The sequence below is a fragment of the Hippocampus bargibanti genome, linkage group LG14 (genome assembly GCF_051943395.1).
Source record: "Hippocampus bargibanti isolate YZ-2025 linkage group LG14, ASM5194339v1, whole genome shotgun sequence".
NCBI classification, from domain to species: Eukaryota; Metazoa; Chordata; class Actinopteri; order Syngnathiformes; family Syngnathidae; genus Hippocampus; species Hippocampus bargibanti.
In genome coordinates this window covers 19,761,970-19,783,015 of record NC_142747.1, presented here as the reverse complement: position 1 = coordinate 19,783,015, position 21,046 = coordinate 19,761,970, and the positions used below count along the sequence as shown (strand labels likewise).

The 21,046-nt window shown below is 41.2% G+C and overlaps 6 protein-coding genes across 9 annotated transcripts; 5 read left to right on the top strand and 1 right to left on the bottom strand.

The window, feature by feature from the left end:
* The first annotated feature begins 508 nt into the window (after positions 1 to 508).
* On the top strand, positions 509 to 2,314 carry LOC148888742 (claudin-like protein ZF-A89). Its single transcript, XM_089014540.1, has one exon. The coding sequence runs from the start codon at positions 580 to 582 to the stop codon at positions 1,210 to 1,212; it is 633 nt and encodes a 210-aa protein (XP_088870666.1). The 5' UTR covers positions 509 to 579; the 3' UTR covers positions 1,213 to 2,314.
* A 3,823-nt stretch (positions 2,315 to 6,137) lies between these two features.
* Positions 6,138 to 7,692, top strand: LOC148888741 (claudin-4-like). The gene has a single exon (XM_089014538.1). It carries the CDS (start codon positions 6,287 to 6,289, stop codon positions 6,953 to 6,955), a length of 669 nt encoding a protein of 222 aa, XP_088870664.1. The 5' UTR covers positions 6,138 to 6,286; the 3' UTR covers positions 6,956 to 7,692.
* Positions 7,693 to 7,988: 296 nt separating this feature from the next.
* LOC148888740 (claudin-4-like) lies at positions 7,989 to 9,272 on the top strand. Its single transcript, XM_089014536.1, has one exon. It carries the CDS (start codon positions 8,060 to 8,062, stop codon positions 8,693 to 8,695), a length of 636 nt encoding a protein of 211 aa, XP_088870662.1. The 5' UTR covers positions 7,989 to 8,059; the 3' UTR covers positions 8,696 to 9,272.
* Positions 9,273 to 9,400: 128 nt separating this feature from the next.
* LOC148888739 (claudin-4) lies at positions 9,401 to 11,274 on the top strand. 3 transcript variants are annotated; one of them, XM_089014533.1, is made up of 4 exons: positions 9,401 to 10,453; positions 10,546 to 10,687; positions 10,786 to 10,921; positions 11,146 to 11,272. In XM_089014533.1, exon 1 carries the CDS (start codon positions 9,690 to 9,692, stop codon positions 10,398 to 10,400), a length of 711 nt encoding a protein of 236 aa, XP_088870659.1. In that variant the 5' UTR covers positions 9,401 to 9,689; the 3' UTR covers positions 10,401 to 10,453; positions 10,546 to 10,687; positions 10,786 to 10,921; positions 11,146 to 11,272. The 3 variants fall into 3 exon arrangements, with proteins under 3 accessions (XP_088870659.1, XP_088870660.1, XP_088870658.1); XM_089014532.1 differs by having other exon boundaries at positions 9,402 to 10,687; XM_089014534.1 differs by lacking the exons at positions 10,546 to 10,687; positions 10,786 to 10,921 and having other exon boundaries at positions 11,146 to 11,274.
* Positions 11,063 to 13,706, bottom strand: sbds (SBDS ribosome maturation factor). Of its 2 annotated transcripts, XM_089014531.1 has the most exons (6): positions 13,690 to 13,706; positions 13,045 to 13,187; positions 12,763 to 12,892; positions 12,484 to 12,684; positions 11,357 to 11,521; positions 11,063 to 11,265 (listed from the first exon to the last, which is right to left on the bottom strand). In XM_089014531.1, exons 2-6 carry the CDS (start codon positions 13,170 to 13,172, stop codon positions 11,140 to 11,142), a joined length of 750 nt encoding a protein of 249 aa, XP_088870657.1. In that variant the 5' UTR covers positions 13,173 to 13,187; positions 13,690 to 13,706; the 3' UTR covers positions 11,063 to 11,139. The 2 variants fall into 2 exon arrangements, with proteins under 2 accessions (XP_088870657.1, XP_088870655.1); XM_089014529.1 differs by lacking the exon at positions 13,690 to 13,706 and having other exon boundaries at positions 13,045 to 13,265.
* A 58-nt stretch (positions 13,707 to 13,764) lies between these two features.
* On the top strand, positions 13,765 to 20,443 carry ech1 (enoyl CoA hydratase 1, peroxisomal). The gene is made up of 10 exons (XM_089014528.1): positions 13,765 to 13,939; positions 15,286 to 15,454; positions 16,180 to 16,268; positions 16,875 to 16,999; positions 17,093 to 17,141; positions 17,260 to 17,324; positions 18,078 to 18,148; positions 18,361 to 18,432; positions 19,408 to 19,558; positions 20,225 to 20,443. Exons 1-10 carry the CDS (start codon positions 13,903 to 13,905, stop codon positions 20,327 to 20,329), a joined length of 933 nt encoding a protein of 310 aa, XP_088870654.1. The 5' UTR covers positions 13,765 to 13,902; the 3' UTR covers positions 20,330 to 20,443.
* The last annotated feature ends 603 nt before the right edge of the window (positions 20,444 to 21,046 follow it).

The window sequence follows — 21,046 nt, the reverse complement described above, 5'->3', positions numbered from 1 at the left end:
GTGGCTACCCATAGAAAAACTGATCCTGTGACTGTAAAGTGACCTTGAGAGTTTTGAACGGCGCTTATAAATAATATGGATGATTATTTAAAATGTTTATATTAATTTGTTTGGGGGGGGAATGTTCATGGTGACAGGGAGGCGTGTGACAACGCAATCGTGGCTTCCTATTGGCTGTGGTGAATTTATACCAAAACACTGGTTCTTTTGAAGAAGCTCAATAGTGTCTCCTTCCACAACAACAAAAGCATCAAACTCCACCTGCGATAGCACCACACCTCAAACGTTTGTCGATGTAAAAACCGGAAGTGTGTGACGTACCAGCCACCAATTGGCTGTCAGAGCGCCGTTTAACTCTGAGAGTGATGTCAATCTTACCGAAACTCTCCACGGCCGTCCGCGAGGAATCCGGTCGAGCAGGTTCAAGGCGGGTTTCAGTTCAAACTCTGGCGGCCAGACTCCGCCCCCTCTACGTCGGGTTCGTCATCCTTAAAATCAAGTCAAACACTGGAGGCTGCTTATTCTTCATCCATTCTTCCGTCGTGACTCTCGGAAAGCCAAAACGCCACAAACGTCATCATGGTATCGCTGGGCCGCCAGATGCTAGGCTTCATCCTGGCCATCATCGGATTTTTAGGCACCATCATCGTCTGCGCTTTGCCCATGTGGAAGGTGACCGCCTTCATCGGTGCCAACATCGTGACGGCGCAAGTGATTTGGGAAGGTCTGTGGATGAACTGCGTGATGCAGAGTACGGGTCAGATGCAGTGTAAGATCTACGACTCCCTGCTGGCCCTTCCCCAAGACCTCCAGGCCGCCAGGGCCCTGGTAGTCATCGCCATCATCATCGCCGGCTTCGGGATCATCCTGGGGATCGCCGGGGGGAAGTGTACCAACTTCGTTCAGGACAAGGTGGCCAAAGCCAAGGTTGCGGTGGCGGCAGGCGTGGTATTCATCTGCGCCGGGGTCCTGGTGCTCATCCCCGTTTGCTGGTCGGCCAATACCATCATTCGGGACTTCTACAACCCGATTTTGACCAACGCGCAGAGGAGGGAGTTGGGCGCCGCACTCTACATCGGTTGGGGTACCGCGGCCCTGCTCCTCTTGGGCGGGGCTCTCCTGTGCAGCTCGTGCCCACCTAAGGACGGACCGGAGTACCCGGTTAAGTACTCGGGCGCCAGATCCACAGCCACCAGTCGGGCCTACGTCTGAGGACTGACCCCGGACCAGGAGAAAACAAGACTTTGAAGGACAGAACAGTACAGTACAATCCAACCTCAGTTCACGGATAACCGCTTTCATGGTATACCAAAAAATAAAAGTGATATTGATTTGTAAGAAATATTGTGCTAAGTCAATTCTCTTTGTCTGTTCTGTGATACCGTACAATAGCTCTCTGGCTGGCTAGCTAATAGCTAGCCATCTAGCTTTCTATCTATTTGTCTTATTATTCTATTTGAGTTACTTCCGAAAGAGGAGTGTGTAGTATTTTTTTTTTCATATGCTAGAGTTCATTTAGCTGGCTATCTATTAGCTATGTATTTGCCACGTAGCTAGCTAGCTATCTGGCTATCCATCCATTAGTTATATGGCTTGTTGTCTCGCTGGCTATCTATTAGCTAGCTTCTATCTATTTACTTCCGGGTTGAGTGAACACTGGCGCGTGTGGCTGCCGCTGCTCACCCACAGAAAAACGTATCCTGTTACTGTAAAGTGACCTTGAGAGTTTTGAAAGGCGATTTTAAATCAAATGTATTATTATTATTATTATAAAAGTTGATTTTCCGGCAAATCTCGCTCCGGTTTATGAACTGTGCTGCCATCACAGCTTTTATGCGGAACAATCAGTTGCGCTTTTTCTTTTTTACTTTTGGTTTTTGCAGTTTTTCTCTAAAATAAGACCTTCAGTCTAAAGAGTCAATGGTAGTCAAACATGACAATGGTGTTTGTGTTTGGAATGTCACTCAGAAGTTTAATTTGGCAAAATCTTTCCATTGTGTTGACCTTTATTTTTGTAATTCTCCTTCACCAACAAAAAGAAGACAAATGGAAACATGGTCCTGGAATGGATGAATTGTGTTTTTTTCTTTTAGTTTGACAACGAATAAAGTTTGTGACAATGAGGCGTGACGACTGCCTGAGGACTGAGCTCAAATTTGGATTCATCTTGAAGCATAAAAAAACAACAATGAGAACTTATTTGTACAGCCGCATCTTATCTTGTAAATGTGTTTTGTGTAAAAAAAATGTTCTTTACCAAAAATTTTTTTTTACCAATTTTACTGATATTTAATAAATCATTTGCTTACACTTATACGATTTTGTGCTTTTTCCAACACATCAGAATTAAATTTTTTTATTTGTATTTATTTTTTTTTTAATTGCTAAGGATGTGAAAATTGATTTTTTGGAATCACTCGAGTTACCAGGGAACAGAGGTATCCAAATTAGGGATCGCGGGTCAGATATGGCCCATTTTTTTTCAGCCTGACCATGTGATTGACACTTGCACATGCATACAACGTCACATTCTTTTCCACCCTCCTGAAATGTGTGCCCTATCTGAAACCCCTCCCTCACCAATATAAAATAAAATAAAAAAAAATAAAATTTAAAATAAAAATCAAATAGAATACAATACAATAAAATAAACAATTTAATTAAATAAAATTAAATAGCAGATAAAATTAAATAGTAAATAAAATAAAATAGTAAATAAAATAAAAAAAATAAAAGAAGTAAAACAAATAAAAGAAATAAAAGAACAAAAACAATAAATAAATGAATAAATAAATAAGTAAAATAAAATGATTTAAATTAAAGAATAAAGAATAATAATAAATAACTAAATAAATAAATACATAAAATAATAAACACACGTAAATAAATACATAAATACACAAATACATACATACATTAATAAATAAACACACGTAAATAAATACATAAATACACAAATACATACATACATAAATAAATAAATACATCCTGGGAACTGAATGAAATGAATGAAACAAAAAAAAGTGAAAAGTTCTGTTGAGAAAAACATTTTCTTCAGTGGATGCATTTTTTTTTTAGTCCTGCTGTCAAGACCTTTAAAAGAGTTAATAAAGATTTACCTTAAAACACCTTTGCAATCGTCACAGCTTTTTCTTACGAACCCACCACGGAGAGCAAAAAAATATTTGGCTTTCAGATAATTAAAATAAAATAAAACAAACAAAAGATCCAGTTTGCACAAATGTATAAAGTAGAGTACGGCATTACGCAAAATAAAACAGTGCAATGATCCTTATAACATATGCATGGTTGCGAATAACAGAATTTCTAAAAGTCATCTAAAATTCCATCAATTGTCTCTAAACTTGACAAAACTTTATTTGATTGACAGACTTTGTCAGTTTATAGGTCGCTAAGTCCTAAAGTGCGGGAATGTGCGTTGTTCTTCCCGCAGAGATGTTCAACCGGTAGACCCGGTTGGACCGCGTCGACATCCTTGTGTAACTGGCATCAAACACAATTGATCCAGAGAGGGGGGGGGTCACCGAACCTTTTTGAAGCTGAGCTATTTAGTGCTATTTAGGACACTCCTCAAATAACCTTTAATTTGACGTTATTATATTTTTGCTCAATTTTTCCAGATGATTCCACTTCCACATTAAAATCATAATTTTTATTTGAATTTATTCCCACAATTGACATATTGCGGGCTATACTGTATATTGCTTTTTTTTAAAACCATTGTCAAGACAAAATGTAGCGATACAAACAGACAATCAAAGCTTCTCATTAAACTACACAAATAATCATCAATCTTTGGAAGTGACAAAGAATATATGTCTAATATATCTAAGTACAGTATACTTTTATTATGTGTCTATATGTGCTGCTGGGCTGTTTGTAGGTACGCTACAGTTCGCTATATTCCACCGCGATTGTTTCTGTCCAGTGAACCGAGCGCACTCTGTACTCGCAGTCGTATATCATGACATTTTTGGGAAGTACGTAATCGTTTTTGGTGGGATTTTCCAAGCTATGCCGCTTATGATGACGTATTACACGTTTCCTTCGATGCTGGTTCTTGAAATTTCCAAATACAACAAGAAACGGGGGGGGGGGAATGGATTGAGGTTTACGCTCTTTTTGCTAACACTACAGTTTATAAAGGCAAGTTGTATTTTTATAACTCATAAAAGTGGTAGAATATATATTTTTCTCCATAACTGCTAAATTTCAAGCAAAAAGAAGCATTAGCATATATATTTCTAGAGCTCGCAATTTTCTTTCCGAGTATTCAGTGACAGCCATTTTGGATTTCTGACGAAAATCTGCCTGCATTTGATCGTTAATATTTGCTAATTCATATTTTCAATCTTTCCTTGTTGTTTCTGTCCTTGTTTAGAATTTCAAAAGTTTTCCAATGGTACCTTACCCGTTAAGATCTGCCAAAAATTAAGAAAGTTATGATAGTTTAAACTGTAATAAAGAACTCTGTCACATATTTTCATTGTTTTAACTGTATAATTACAGGCAGAAAATACCCATATTTTGAAAATTAAACGTTACATTATTTCCTTATTATTTGTCATGAAACAATAATCTATACATAATTTGAAAGCTATTTATATAATAATACATTTAATTTCTAAGCGCCTTTCAAAACTCCCAAGGTCACTTTACGTTCACTCAACCCTGAAGTAACTCAAATAGACAGAAAGCTAGCTAGCTAGCTAATGGATAGGTAATAGATAGCCTACGGCTAGCTAGTTTACAGCCAGACAGCTAATAGCTAGCCAGCTAGCTAATGGATAACTAATAAATAACTAATAGATGGCCAGATAGCCAACAGCTAGCCAGCGAGCTAATGGATAGCCAATACAACATAATGTGTTACGGACCAAAATCACCACACAACAGGAAATAGAATTTTGTTTTTGCTGCAAGACAATGCACTTTAATATGGTATTAGAAAATGTGTGATGAATTATTATTGAAAATTTTTGTCACATCTAAACTGTTTCTTTTCAGTTTTGCTGACGTTATTTGAGTTTGTGGAAAAACGTGTTGCCCTCCATTAAGGATTGTAAACCGGGAAGTGTTATGTTCCCACACACAAATTGCTCGGGTCAGTCTTCATGGAAACTTTGGTTTCAGTCAAATATCTTTCCACAAAAGTTTCAGTATGAATCAATCTTTCGTCCGTTTCACTGGAACATCATGACTTGCGGCTTTCTTTCGTGAACACACCCCACACTCACCGTTGCATTCTTCACAGCGGCATTCGCGTTCATTCCACAAGCAAGTCACGCGGTCGTAATTACGTTGATACTCGACAGGAAACAACAGTATCACTTCCGGCACCCATTTTTTTCCACAAGAACAAAACAAACCGTTCGTCACCATTGCGCAATGTCTTCATTTATTTATTTGTCATAATAATAATAATAATAATAATAATAATAATAATAATAATAATAATAATAATAATAATAATAATACATAACATTTATAAGCACCATTTAATACTCAATGACACTTTACAGTCACAGGATAACAAAAATGAACAGCGGCATATTTATTTAGTTTGTTGGTTTGTTAGTTAGTTGTTTATCTATCGATCGACCGTTCGTTGTTTATCTATCTATCTATCTATCTATCTATCTATCTATCTATCTATCTATCTATCTATCTATCTATCTATCTATCTATAAGAGTTACTTAACTATCTCGCTTTCTATCTGAGTTACTTCTGGGTTGAGTGAAGGCCTAGCTAGCTACCTGTTAGCTATCTATTACCTAGCTAGCTTTTTATTTATTTGATTTATTCAGGACTGAGTGAACGCTAGCGCGTGTGGGTGCCACTGCTCACCCACAGAAAAACTGATCCAGTGACTGTAAAGTGACCTTGAGAGTTTTGAAAGGCGCTTATAAATGAAATGTATTATTATTACTACTAATCACTACTAATAATAGTACTAATAATAATTTGAAATGGGAAAACTGACGGACTTTCCGATGTCAATTTGCTCCAACGATGACTTTGCGTCCCTTTGTTCAGAGTATGGAGAGGACTGTAGTAACACAATCCGCCGCGCAGAGGAATAATAGCATCGCCCTTGACAACCACCAAAGAATCTTGAACGGCAGGTCTTCTTTTGTACGGGCCCGCGACGAGTCCTCTATTTTCACGCCTTGCATTACGTGACTGCGCCGCATTCGGGCAGCCGATCGCCTCCCGACATCACCTTCTCAGGCAGTTCTCCGAAGCGTGAAGTCAACCACCATCATGCCCTCCATGGGCATGCAGATGGCCGGCTGCGCCCTGGCCCTCCTGGGCTGGATCGGCGTGCTGATCGCGTGCGGCTCGCCCATGTGGCGCGTCACGGCCTTCATCGGCAGCAGTATCGTCACCTCGCAGATTATGTGGGAGGGTCTGTGGATGAGCTGCGTGGTCCAGAGTACGGGGCAAATGCAGTGCAAGGTCTACGACTCCATGCTGGCCCTGAGCCAGGACCTCCAGGCCGCCAGGGCCCTGGTAGTGGTCTCCATCATCGTTGGGCTCCCCGGGCTTCTGCTGGCCTTCGCCAGCGGAAAGTGTACCAGTTTCATCCCGGACAAAAGAGCCAAAGCGAGAGCTTCGGTGGCCAGTGGGGTTCTTCTGATCATCAGCGGGTTGCTCTGCATCATCCCAGTGTCCTGGACTGCCAGTATCATCATCAGGAACTTCTATAACCCGACTGTGGTGGACGCCCAGAAGAGAGAACTGGGTGCTTCCCTCTACATCGGTTGGGGTGCGGGAGGACTTCTGCTGCTGGGAGGGGCGCTACTATGCGCCAGCTGCCCCCCTAAGAGGGACCAGGCACCGTCGGTGCACTACCTGATGGACAGGTCCGCGGGAACGTACGGCAAACCCAACTCAATGGGATCGGACACGCCAACCAAAACGTACATTTGAAACGAGTCAAGTCAAAGCTTCAAAAGGGACCAAGACAGATGAAGACGGACGCTGTATGACATTTTTAAAAGTTGATATATTACAATTTCTGTGGATGGGCGGAAAAGTAGGTGGACAGTTTTGATTCTGAAATGGATATGCGCAAATTACTGGCCTTCAGGGTAGTCCTTTGACATACTTTGTCCTAGATCCATGTAGATCTTTGTGAGTCTTAGAACTGTGTACCTAGTTTAGCCTGTCCTAGATCCATGTAGATCTTTGTGAGTCTTAGAACTGTGTACCTAGTTTAGCCTGTCCTAGATCCATGTAGATCTTTGTGAGTCTTAGAACTGTGTACCTAGTTTAGCCTAGCCTATTGGAATCACAGATTATGTCATTGTCTTCTTTTATTTCCGTGATTTTATGTTCTGGAATTGAAATGTTGACTTCTGTGATTTACTGTCAGGAAGTTGGATACACAGTAATGAGATTGTACAATTGTACTTCGAAGTTCGATGGGCAGATGTGTTTGTCTCCTCTGTAACCCACCGTGTCAAGTGACATTGGCTTGCTAGACATAATCTCATTTTACTTCTGTGACTAATTGTGTCAGGACACTTACAACGTTACTTCATTTGACTCCGGCCAGGAAGCCAAAAGATGCACCTTGTCTAGCAAGACCCATGGCCGATTTATACTTCTATTCAGTATTTCTTAAACTGTTTGTTGATGTTATGACAGTAAATGTAATCTTCTCACGTGTGTTGTTTGTTGACTTGAGCTCCAGAAGAACCGGTTTGTCAGCCTCCTTGGCCTCCCTTACCTCTGCTTTAGCAACCAGCTACAGCAGTAATTCTCAAGCCAGGGTCCCGCGAGACATTCCTTGTTGTGTCATTTCCAACAAACCATTTGTTAATGGCCAGAAAATATGGTGGCTATCTTGCTGTACTATAACATATAAACTACTAGCATGTTAGCTTTTGACAGCTGTGGTATAAAACCTTTGGGGGAGTGGACATAATGTGCTTATATTTCCCCACAGGGACTTACGACTTGCGTGAAACTTAAAACTTTCAACCTTGACACTCTTCATGGCTTAGTCCCACCTCTGGTTTTAGGTACAACATGGCTCTGCAGGCGCTCGGCATTGTCCTGGCCATGCTGGGCCTGGCTGGTACCGTGCTGATCTGCGCCCTGCCTATGTGGAAGGTGACGGCTTTCATCGGGACGCGCCTGGTGGTCATGCAGGTCTTCTGGGAGGGTCTGTGGATGACGTGCGTCAGCGAGTACACGGGCCAGATGCAGTGCAAGCTCTATGATGCCCTGCTGGACCTGTCTCCTGAGCTGCAGGCGGCTCGCGGCCTGGTTTGCATCGGCCTGGTCTTAGGGTGCCTAGGGTTCCTGGTTTTTCTCCTGGGTGCCCGTTGCACCAAGTGCCTCAGCCACCCGCGCATCAAGACGCGGGTGGTACTGGGTTCTGGCCTTGTCTTCGGCCTGGCGGGTCTCGCCGTCATGGTAGCCGTGTCCTGGACGGCCAACGGTGTGATCAGAGACTTCTATAACCCACGCGTCCCTGATGTACTCAAGCGAGAGCTTGGGGCGGCGATTTATATCGGCTTTGTTGCATCAGGGTTGCAACTCTGCGGTGGGGGTATTTTATGTGCGAGTAGACCGCCGCTTGGGGCTAGAATACATTCTGCGGGGTACACGATAGCCAGAAGGCCCACGAACAGCAGCTACGCCATCAAGAACTACGTTTAGGGTCATAGTACCATGTCTTTCATTTGGTACCAAGGCTTTGAGTGGGGACTGACACAACTTAATTTCACTGCTTCATCAAACAACAACCATTCGACTGTTTCTTCAGCCATCATCTGTAGTTCTGAAGGTGTCGGACGTTTCGCTCATCCTCAGAGCAGGGGATTGGGCCCAGGGACCTATCAGAACAGAGGTCTGGCAAGGCCAACCTCTGTCCACTCGGAATATATGGCCAGGGTTACCAGCACAACTTTAGTTCACTGACAAAGCTCTTCGAATGAAGAGCGAAAGGTCCGACACCTTCAAAGAAGTACAGATGACGGCCGAAGAAAGCGTTTCCTTGACAAACAAATGTCTGCTGGTTGAACTTCGCTGTCACAAGGTCTCCTCTGAAGAACCAATGATGATGTCATGCAGGGCCAAGCTTACCCTTTGAAATCAGATTGGGGACATAATAATTTTCGTTGCTCATTCAGTTGAAATTGCAATGGATTGATGATTAACGGGCAGATGAAATTGACATGGCAACTTTCATAGGCTGAAATCTGACTGGACTCATTAAAAGCTGCAATGAATAGAATTGTTAAGAATGAATTTCTTACATTTCACGGCATTAGAATTTAATTTGTAAAAACAGAGGAATCAACACCTACTTTAGAAAACTTTATGAAATGGTATATTTTGGTCTTATATTTTTTCACGTCACAAAAACCCAGCCTTTCAACATGTGGTGTGTAGACTTTTGTTATGCATTGTCCTCATGCAAAAAAAGACAAACAAAACAAACTTTCCTTTCAATGAGTTCTTGTCAGAGAGTAGAAAAGCCCACAGACGAGCTTTTGTGCTGCCTCCTGACGGCTCAGGCTGGGAATGTCGGATTGTTTTGCTACGATGTCAGAACAAACAAAGAATTCCTCTCATGGCTACGCCTTCCTCTACTCTTTCACGCCGTTCCACCGGTTTTCCATGACAAACACGACGTGACAGCGGTTGGGGGATGCCCCACCCCGTCCGTGAGAGTTCGCGAGTCGACATGCGCCGGCATCTGGAGCTAGCGGGCTTGGGTCTGGCCCTGTCTGGGTGGCTCTGCGCCATCTTGACTCGCTGCATGGCCTTTTGGACGGTCACCGGGACCCTGGACAACTCCACGGCCGCGCTACCAGCCTACTGGGATGGGGTGTGGCTGGAATGGGACCACTGGGATCTGGATCACCAAGGTCAGCTGCACTGTTCATTCTACCAGTCGCTCATGTCCCTTTCCGGGAGTTTCCGAACATGGAGGGCCTTCATTATGGCGGCGGTGGGCGCAGGTGCTTTGGCCACCTTGGTGGGTGTCGCCGGAGCTGGGTGGTTCCCCAAACGGGGGCAGGTTAAAGTCTTCTCCGGGGCCACGTACATTTTATCAGGGGTCCTGATTCTGGTTCCCATCGCCTGGACATGCCACCACACCAGCCATCGGTTGGAGGGAGCCTTGCACCTGAGGAGGGACTGGGGACCGGCATTGTATTTGGGGTGGGTCGCCTTTGCGCTGACGATCGTTGGGGGGTCCGTCCTCACCACGTTGTGCCCCACCGCCTCCGAGGAACCGGACCGGGCCGCAGAAGGATCTGGTCGGCGTCCTCCGGAGGAGACGACGCACCCGCTCAATAGGATCAACAGGGCCACCTTCACCCACAGCCAGTACCAACGTGGGCACGTGCCCATCTGATGCGGGCGATGTCGGGTACCCGAACATTCGTTTGTGGATGTGATTTGTCACCGGTGAGCTAATTTTGCGCTCTATGGCCAATCACTGTGCACATTTTTGTCCACCCGCAATTAGATGAAAATATCAAAACATCTTTCCCCATTAGAATGAATGAAGATGTCCTCAATCCGTTCCAGGCACACAATAAATTACAAAAAAATGTGTTACGTCCGTGTAAACTCTCAGTCGTACAGGAGTGGTCCATCGATGAAAAGGTTTCTTCAGCAGTCATCTGTACTTCGTTGAAGGTGTCGGACGTTTTCGCTTCTTATCCAAGAAACTTTGCCAGCAAACTAAAGTCTTACTGGTAGTTTCAGCCCTATATGTATATATCTTTACTGTCCAGACATGGCGGTGCCGGACTCTGCTATGATAGGTCCCTGCTCTCAGGTTGGGGGGGAGCAGAGGACTACTCCCTGCAGCTTCACTGATTGTTCCTATTGTCCTGACTAACGACTGGCCTGATTGCCCCACTTCCACCGGTATCACCTTATCAATATTACTAATCCTATGTTGCCTAAGCAGGCAATTATTATTATTATTATTATTATTATTATTATTATTATTATTATTATTATTATTATTATTATTATGCTATGCTAATAGCATAGAAGGGAAACATAAACGAGAAGATGAATATTTATTGAAACTGACTTAATGCCGAGCCTTTTTTAAAATATTAAAGTGATCCCCCTGCCTCCTACAGCTTCTCATCACCCTCTTCCACGTCCTTCAAATTGATGACCTCCACCGAACCTCGACCTTTGGTCTCGCAACGGATCAGCTCGCCGAGTTCTCTGTAGCAACCGGGATCCACCAGACACACCTATTTAAAATAATAATAATAATAATAATAATACATTAAAAATTCCCATTGCAATGAGATAAGATGGTGGCGGGTGGATGTGATAACTTACAATTTCGAGGTTCTCCTCAAAATCTTCGCTCTCGACGACCTGCAGGAGCGGTTTGAGCTTCTCCTTCAGCCGCTTGGCCTCTTTGCCCGGCAACAGAAGCCGCAGTCTCATGTGGGCCCTTTGGATCTGCATTGTTTCCTTCAGCTGGCGAATGACCTCCAAAGCCTGTTCGCACCGTAGTTACAAAGATAGGACAACTGTTAATTATGCACCCCACAGTTAAAGGACAACAGACACCTCCGGACAAGTTGCGTCCATAATTTGTAAAATCACTTCAAATGACTTCTACTGAGCGTATTTGACAAATATTCCACCGCATATAGCTATATTTGACGTTTTAAGACTCGCGCTGAATATTCAAGAAGTCTTGTTTTTGAGTTGGTGATGAGTCCGTATGTGACGTCACTGAAGGAACGCCCCTGACCGAGAAAGCGACACACAATGCATTTTGGGTACTTTTTTTCATCTGAAAACACCGTGTTGATGGCAAAATTAAAAGGAAAACTACATAAATAACGCGATGGTGAATGTTTGTGTGTTGCCGCCAATTGCGGTAACACGCATGAAGAAGGTGTAAGTTGACACAAATTCCCAGCGGACAAATTAGCCCATTTCTAACTGAGCTTGTTTTTTCCTTATTTTATTATATCATTATATCAGATTATATCATTTTTTCCTTATATGACTCTCTCATAAAATGCATAAATATATTTTCTAAACAGAATTTTAAAAATATTTCCCTTACAAATTTATTTTTTAACATTAGCGACTATAATTGCGACTTCCTCTCACGATTATCTAATTTTATGTGTGTTAATTTTTTCCTGAATGAATTTTGTCAATTTTTTCCTGAATGAATTTTGTAAATTGTGTCAATGTTATTTTTAATAAAGTTGGAACTTTTTTTCTGTAAAAAAATGCATTTTTTCCCTTATAATATGACTCTCTCATAAAATTAAGGAATATATTTTTAAATAGAATGTTAAAAATATTTTCCTGACAACTCTATTTGTTAACATTAGCGACTATAATTGTGGCTTCTTCTCATGATTCTCAAATGTTATATGTGTGTTTATTTTTTCCTGAGTGGGTATAGGGTCATCCCATGCCACAAATGATGTCTTCACCTGCTGCTTGGTGCTCTTGTTGACCTTGACGGAATAGTGGATGTCCTTCATGCCGCGCTCGATCAAGTTGACTGTGTACGGCCTCTTGGTGTCAGGGTTGACGCACTTATCAGCCACGATGGTGGCAATGTCCCTGAACATGGACTCCAGCTGACTCTGTCGCTCTTTGTCAGATACCTGGAGCTCCCCTTTGGCTAGGATCTGTCCGGACGCAACACAGAGAGGCAACCTATTTATGGAGTGCAAATGAAAATATGACACTGGAAATTGTTACTGGACCTGTTTGCAGATTTCGGTCAGGTCATCTGTGCCGAAAGCTTTGCACAAGTCGTCCTTTTTGGCCACCTGGCCTTTGGAGACATTGACGAAAACCGAATTTGTCTGTAAAACTTCATCCAAATCTTTCTCTCTGCAGACAAAAACAAACCAGTGACAGCGTTCCGTCGGATACAGAATGCACAGCATTTATGATATATACGAGAATGTATTCAGACAACACATTGAGGAAATGAGATGCAACATTTATGAAGGTTTAATATCAAGATTTGACGCTTTACTTACGCTCCGGAGCGCCAGCTGAGAACTTTATTCTTATAACAAGCGATTTCAAATCGTTTGCCTCCTTTCTTCATCCGCACCACCGCCACATTCGTCAGTCGGATTTGGTTGGTCGGTGTGAAGATGGACATTTTCACGTCTATCTACTAGTTTTGTTGAGAATAAAAGTATGTTGTCAAAAGGTTGGCTGTGCGATGGACCATTTGGTGTTACTATAACTACAGTTCGTTAAGAACCAACAATGGAAAAATGAAGTTCCGCTTCATTCGACCTTAAATATTGTATATGCTGCAAAAAAAAAACACACACATTGACTCAAAAACAACCACATTTTGTCTTTGTGTAAAAAAATAATGTTTTTTTTCGGACAGCCAACAACAAATTCGAAGATAAGCAAAAATCCAGTAACTGCGAACAAAATTACCTTGTGTGACGTCGTTGTTTTCCTTTCACAAATGTCGCAAATACTGTATTTTAATTGATAAAAAACATTATTTTCCAAAATTATTTTTTTTTCTTAAGAGTTAACCAGATGGTACGATTGAATTTTGATTAAATTAAATAACAAAGTAGGTGAAAGGTAAAATAAGATAAGGTAAAATATCGATTTGAATAAAGAGGGCGCTAGTGTGCCAAAAACGCCAGTACCAGCAAAAACAAACGAGAAGAAGAGCGAAGACCCCCCTGACTTTCCTCGAAGGACCCCAAAGAGTTTCGGTGAGGCGCCTGTTTAAAATCTATCCACAGCACACGTAATTTCACTTTTCAGTCGATCTTCTAAACGTCGTTTTCTCCCCGATCGCGTCCGTCGAAGTTCTATTTTGTGTTTCTCTCCATCCTGCTTTCGTCGTCTCAAGGGCGATGTTGTCACTCTTTGCCCGAACTGCTCTCACAACATGTAAGTCAGTCACCAATACTCTGTTGCGTCATTAAACGTCACGTCCAGAGTCCACAACTAACCATTGTTGTGTTTTGTTAGGCTAACTTTGGTAGATAGTCCCTTTCTACAATAAATATAATGCACATTGAATTTAGTCGATGAGAATAGTCGTCAAATCAAAATAAAGAACAATATGCACATATAAGTGATAAGGCAGAAGCAAATGTTGTTCATTTAAGCACCCGCATGTCATGTTACAGTAAGAGGCTACACCGACTTTATGATTTCCAGCATGCAATAATATTGCGCTTACACCAGTGGGTGTACAAATAACATTATTCTTGCAAATAACATGTCGGACTCTAATGACTAATTCTAGGATACTCTCAAATATTGGCGTTCAGTTTTATTTTAGCTTTGTTGTACAATGCACGTATTAGGGATGTGACAAAAAAAAGTTTCAATAATAATTCATCACACATTCACTAATACACTCACTAATACCATATTTAAGTGCATTTAAATAGCTTTCAAATGATGTATAGATTATTGTTCTATGACATATAATAAGGAAGAAAATCTCGAAATACGAGGGGATTTTCTGCCTGTAATTACACAGTTAAAACAATAAAAATCTGCCACCGTGTTCTTTATTACAGTTTACACGATCATAACTTTCTTAATTTTTGGCAGATCTTAACGAGTAAGGTACAATTGGAAAGCTTTTGAAATTCTAAATAAGAGATGAAAACAGAACAAAAGATTCAAAATATAAATGAGCAAATATCAACTTTCGAATGCAGGCGGATTTTCGTCAGAAATCCAAAATGGCTGTCACTGAATACTAGGAAAGAAAATTGCGAGCTCTAGAAATATATATGCTAATGCTTATTTTTGCTTGAAACTTGGCAGTTATGGAGTAAAATATATATTCTACCACTTCTATGAGTTATAAAAAACACCTTACTCACCTTTACAAACTGTAGTGTTAGCAAAAAGAGTGTAAACTTCAATCAATTTTTCCCCGTTTCTCGTTGTCGTATTCGGAAATTTCCAGAACCAGCATGGATGGGAAACGTGTAATACGTTATCATAAGCTGCATAGCTTGGAAAATCCCACGAAAAAACATTACGTACTTCACAAAAATGCAATGATATGCGACTGCGAGTACAGAGTGCGCTCAGTTCACTGGACAGAAACAATTGCGGTGGAATATGGCGAACTGTAGCGTACCTACATGTATTTAATCGTTCAAAACCGTTTGTTTTCAAACTAGTTTAGGTGTCATTTTTTGTTGAATTATTCATGCATTATAACTTAATCACTAACTACACTTGTTTTTTTTCTTTCTTCTGTCTAATAGTCAGGGGATTCGGACCCTACACGCAAACAATTGTCCGGGCCATGTCGTCGTCCGACGGCCCGACTGCCCCTTTCACGACCCTGGCCATCAGCCGCCCTGCTGAGACAATCACGCATGTGGAGCTTCACCGTCCCAGCAAGCGAAATGCCATGAACAAAGCTTTCTGGAGGCATGACTTTCCCCCTCACCCCTTTAATATAGTCAAGGCAATTAATTATAGGTAACATCCGAGTTACGACTGGGTTCCGTTCCGACAAAACGGTTGTAAGTCGAACGGTCGTAAGTCGAAATCCATTCGAAATGGCCAACATGACGACAGTAGACGATGTCAATCTGTTGTTTTTAAGCAACCTTTTCTGTTGAATACTATTACATAACAAACTGTTTCAACTTCATTTATAAATTTTATAACTTTTAATGTAATTTTTATCATTTTATATTTCATATTATCGATTTTTATGACTGTATAACTGTATACGAAACTGTTTACTGTACAGTTCATTTATAAATCTTATACTTAGCTTTTAGTGTCATTTTTAATCGTTTTATATTTCATATTATCAATTTTTATTACAGTGTACCGGCCAGAAGAGGTCGCCCAACACAAACGCTGGGAAAAAAAGCAGTGTACAGTACTTACAGGAGACGGTATCTGCACTGTATAACTACTGTATTGAGTGTCCTCGCGCAGTACATTGCTGTGCGAGTGTGTGACATGCTGGCTGGCCAAAATTGTAGTACGAGTTGCCGGCGGTTGGCGTAGAATAATTTAAAAAAGGGTCTGGCAGTCATGGTCGTAAGTATGGGTGGTCGTAACTCGCGCTGGTTGTAACTCGGATGTTACCTGTATATATTATTATATACTGCATGACTGAAAATGGTGTCCTCCCCCAGTGAGATGGTGGATTGTTTTAACGAGATCTCGGGTGACCCTGACTGCAGAGTAGTGGTTGTCTCCGCAGCAGGGAAGGTCTTCACCGCAGGTATCACGTCTTCTATCAAAATGTTATATTTTGGAACTGTCAGAGATGTTCGATCGGACACTGTGGACAAAGACTTGAACGCAGATAGATTGTCTTTACTGCTGGCAGGAGACGTAGCCATTCATGACAGACGCCTGAATTCAGCAGCCATCTACCAAGCTATTTATTGAGAGTATATGCAAATTTAAGTGATACATTAGTAAAACATAATTTTCTTGATTAGAATACCACATCTCTTGAGTTCAAATCACGAACAGCTGCAAGCAATAAAACATTGCCTTTTCCATGAACTGATAAATGTGTAACCTGTCTCATGAGCTCTTCCTGTGAAGGAGTTTCAAGTCGTAAACTGCTTCGGTGATAAAGGAGTTTCCTAAGTCCTAAATTCTGTCCAAGGTCAGATCTCCGAGATGAAGATGACAGTTTAACAAGCTGTGTTTGTTGACCTCAGATTGACCCCAGATTGTTGTCTGTGCTTCAATTGTGTATTCGAGTCACGCATGTTGACTAAGCATATAACAGCATGAAAATTTTAAATATGATAATTTCTTACTCTCCATCAGGAATTAATATAATTCTCAGTTGTCTGTCAATGTGTTCATCCAGGTATTGACTTGATGGACATGGCCGGTGACTTGCTACAGCCCGACGGTGACGACACTGCTCGAATTTCTTGGAACCTTAGAAAGAATATCACCAAATACCAGGAAACCTTTTCAGTCATCGAGAGGGTCAGTCTCACATATGACGATGATTATGAGAATATTATTTCATATTCATGGAGGGATGATAATTACTGGTCTGTGTACAATTGCTTGCTTTAGTGTCCAAAGCCTGTTGTGGTGGCAATTCATGGAGCCTGTGTAGGAGGAGGTAAGAAGACACCATAACTGATCCTGTGACTAGCTAGCTAATAGATAACTAATAGCTAGCTAGCTCGCTAGTTAGATAGCTAATATATATGAATGACTAAATATGGTGACTTGTGAAGGTGTGGACCTGATCACCGCCTGTGACATTCGCCTGTGCACCCAAGATGCCTGGTTCCAAGTCAAGGTATACCAGAGGTCTGACCAGCGCTTTATCAGCACCCCCCAGCAAGAAAAAACAAATTCGGGAATGGCACTCCACGTCATATTTTCAAATTCCTGAATAAATTCGGGTATGGCAGTGAATGAGTTTATAAATCTGCATAAAAAATGGCCTCTCCTATCATATTCTAACATATTGAGATGAAACCTGTGTACAGGGTGTCCCTCAAAACGTGTTTACCCCAAAACGACTTACATTTTTGGGGCGGGACTTGGGTGTTTCTTGCCATAGTCTGATGAGTTACATGAATATCATTACATTTATAGAAATACAGGTAACATCCGACTTACCACCGTGCTCGACTTACGACCAACCGTACTTACGACCAAGATCTTCGGATCATATTTTTAAAATTTAAATTCTACGCCTGGCACCGCAATGCGCTAGCAGGCCGGCAACGCGTACAACAATTTTGGCCAGCCAGCCAGCCAGCATCTCACTCTTGCACAGCAATCGACTGTGTGATGGCACCAGAGTGGGAGGAGTTAGCAAGTCATTTAGCCTTTGAGTCTCTATTCAACATTTTGGAATGGATTTCGACTTACAACAATTTTGACCTACGACCGTTTGGTCAGAACGGAACTCGGTCGTAAGTCGGATGTTACCTGTATAATGAAAAACACATGAGTTAAAAACACAATAGGAGTTGGAGTAAGTATTTTTCAAGGCAATATACACTATATGCTGAAGGTTGTTGCCATGGTTACTGCGTTGCAGGAAGTGGACATCGGGCTAGCGGCAGATGTCGGAACGCTGCAGAGGCTTCCCAAAGTCATCGGTAGCCGCAGGTAAAGGGCTCACATTCACAAAATGAACCCACGTTCATACTTATATAAGCCGTCAACATACATTCCATACAAAATCTAGCATTGAAGCAACTTAACGAACAAATTCACCTTACGAACGACCGTTCGGAAACGTATCTCGTTCGTAAGTTGGGGAGTGTCTGTATTAATGACATTTCGTATCAATGCCTTTGTTGGTGTTTTTCTTTCTCCAGCCTGGTGAACGATTTGGCTCTGACGGCGAGGAAAATGTACGCCGATGAGGCTCTGAACAGCGGACTGGTCAGGTAAACTGATATGAATGTCGTGGCCAAAAAGTGCCGAAAAACAATCCGTATCCGAAAGCACAAAAACAACCCCCCAAAAAAAGCAAAGTGTGGCGGTAGCTTGAATATGCCAAATAGGGAGTCCGTTAGTCTTTCACATAGCCTTCAGAAAGATGCCTTCATTCAGTAGAATCTGTTTTTTTTTTTTTAATAAATACATGTATTAAATACAGGAAAATAGCTTGATGCTATAAAAAAAACGAAAATGTACCATATTTTCCGGAACCGAAAAGCCTTCCATTTTTTAAAAAGTTCCTGATTTAGTTATCTAGCTATCCAGCTCTTTAGCTAGCTATCTCACTATCTAGCTATTTAGTATCTATTTGCAATCCAACTCCCTGGCCAATTATCTAGTTAGCTATATATCTATCTAGCTAGCCATCTATTAGCTATATATCTATCTATCTAGCTATCAGCTATATATCTATTAGCTATATATCTATCTAGCTATCTATTAGCTATATATCTAGCTAGCCATCTATTAGCTATATATCTATCAGCTATATATCTATCTAGCTATCTATTAGCTATATATCTATCTAGCTAGCCATCTATTAGCTATATATCTATCTAGCTATCAGCTATGTATCTATCTAGCTATATATTAGCTATCTATGTATTAGCTATCTATCCATCCATCTATCTACCTACCTATCGGCTAGCTAGCTAGCGTTCTATCTATTTTAGTTACTTCTGGTTTGAGTGAACGCTGCCGCGTGTGGCTGCCACTGCTCACCCACAAAAGACTGTGACTGTAAAGTGACCTTGAGAGTTTTGAAAGGCGCTTAGAAATGAAATGCATTATTACTATTATTATTATTATTATTATCCGTAAATAATAAGTTATGGTGAATATGGAGTAAATATTCAAGCAACTTTCCAAAACAATGAATGTAACCCGGATGTTTGTTTTTCTTTTTTACTTTGGGTATCCAGTCGAGTATTTTTAGATAAGGAGGCCATGATGGCGAGTGCGCTAGACATGGCCGGGGAGATTGCCGCCCGCAGCCCGGTGGCTGTCCAGGGTACCAAAGTCAACCTTATCTACTCCCGTGACCACAGTGTGGCTGAGGGACTCGACTACATGGTAAAGATTAACTAGCTCATTTAGAGATGACAAAGTCATTATTTGGAAAAAGAATCTTTTTTAACTCATTCACTGCTAGACGTGCAAAAAAAAAATGTATCCACTCCAGTGCCAGGGTTTTTGTCATTGTCACTTGAATTCCAGGGACCCACAGAATATTGAGTTTTTGGACTACATAAACATTCAATGCAGCGTAAGATACCTTAGACTCTCTTCTTTCATCAGAAAAAAAAGTTAATTCCTAAATTATATGGGTCTGGAGTTATATGAGCTTAAAATAAGGGTGGCTGTCCAAAATACAATGCAATACATACATTTTGGTTTATATAGCGCTTTAACATTAGCTTAAAGTGGAACAAAGCGCTAACATGGAAAAAAAAGGGAAATGCTGCCCCCTTGTGGAAAGGAAAACATTGCCAGAGGCCACAGCCAGCGCTTTATCTGCACTCAAACAAGAAAAAAACAAAACCTGAAAATACGTCACACAGTTATTTTCAATTCCCGAATAAATTTGCGAATGGCAGTGAATGAGTACGTTCCTATTATTTATTTAACTCTTGTTTACTTGTAATTATTGTTTACACAGTATTACATTATTATTACAATATGAAGTATGCTAATCATACAAAACACAATTGACATTTATTTATCTGTCCATGTTTCCAGGCCACGTGGAACATGAGCATGCTTCAAACCGCAGACGTGATGAAATCCGCTCAGGCCTCCATGGAGAAGAAGAATGTTAAGAGCATACAGTTCTCCAAACTGTGAAGCGAGCATTAGAACATCCACTGAATCGATTACTGCTTCTGAAACTGCGGTTCACGGGCTGACCTGAGGGGGTGTCCAAAGAGCCAATGTCAATGCTAATCTAACCCCCCCCCCCCCCCCAAAAAATAATGAATGTGTAAACAGACATGTGACCTGGTGCTCATTTTTTCAAATCATACTATGTAAATGTTGCATGAATAAGCTCGAAAGTGCACTTCTCACAGCCACCCGGTTGACTATCATGTCATTTTAAAAATCTTTGCTATTGTAAAATACACATATACTTGATTTCTATGTTCTTATTAATATAATAAACTGAAACATAAGGTGACCCCATATACAGACTGACTTACGACCGAGTTCCGTTCCGACCAAACGGTCGTAACTCAAAACGGTCGTAAGTCGAAATCCATTCAAAATGTACAACCGGAGAGAATAATTCACGTTACTACAAAAAAAAAATGTATGTACAGTTGTTCTTAACTTGAATGTTCATAAGTAGGGGAGCGTCTGTACTATGATATCACGTTTCACGATGGATTATTTTACCAAAATATCGCCTGGCATAAACATGGGTTCATTTTGTGATTTTCCGACATCTGCCGCCAGCCCGATGTCCACTTCCGGCAATGCAGTAACCATGGCAACAAACATATAGTGTATATTGCCTTCAAAAATACTCACTCCTACTCATATTGTTGTGTTTTCGACTCATGT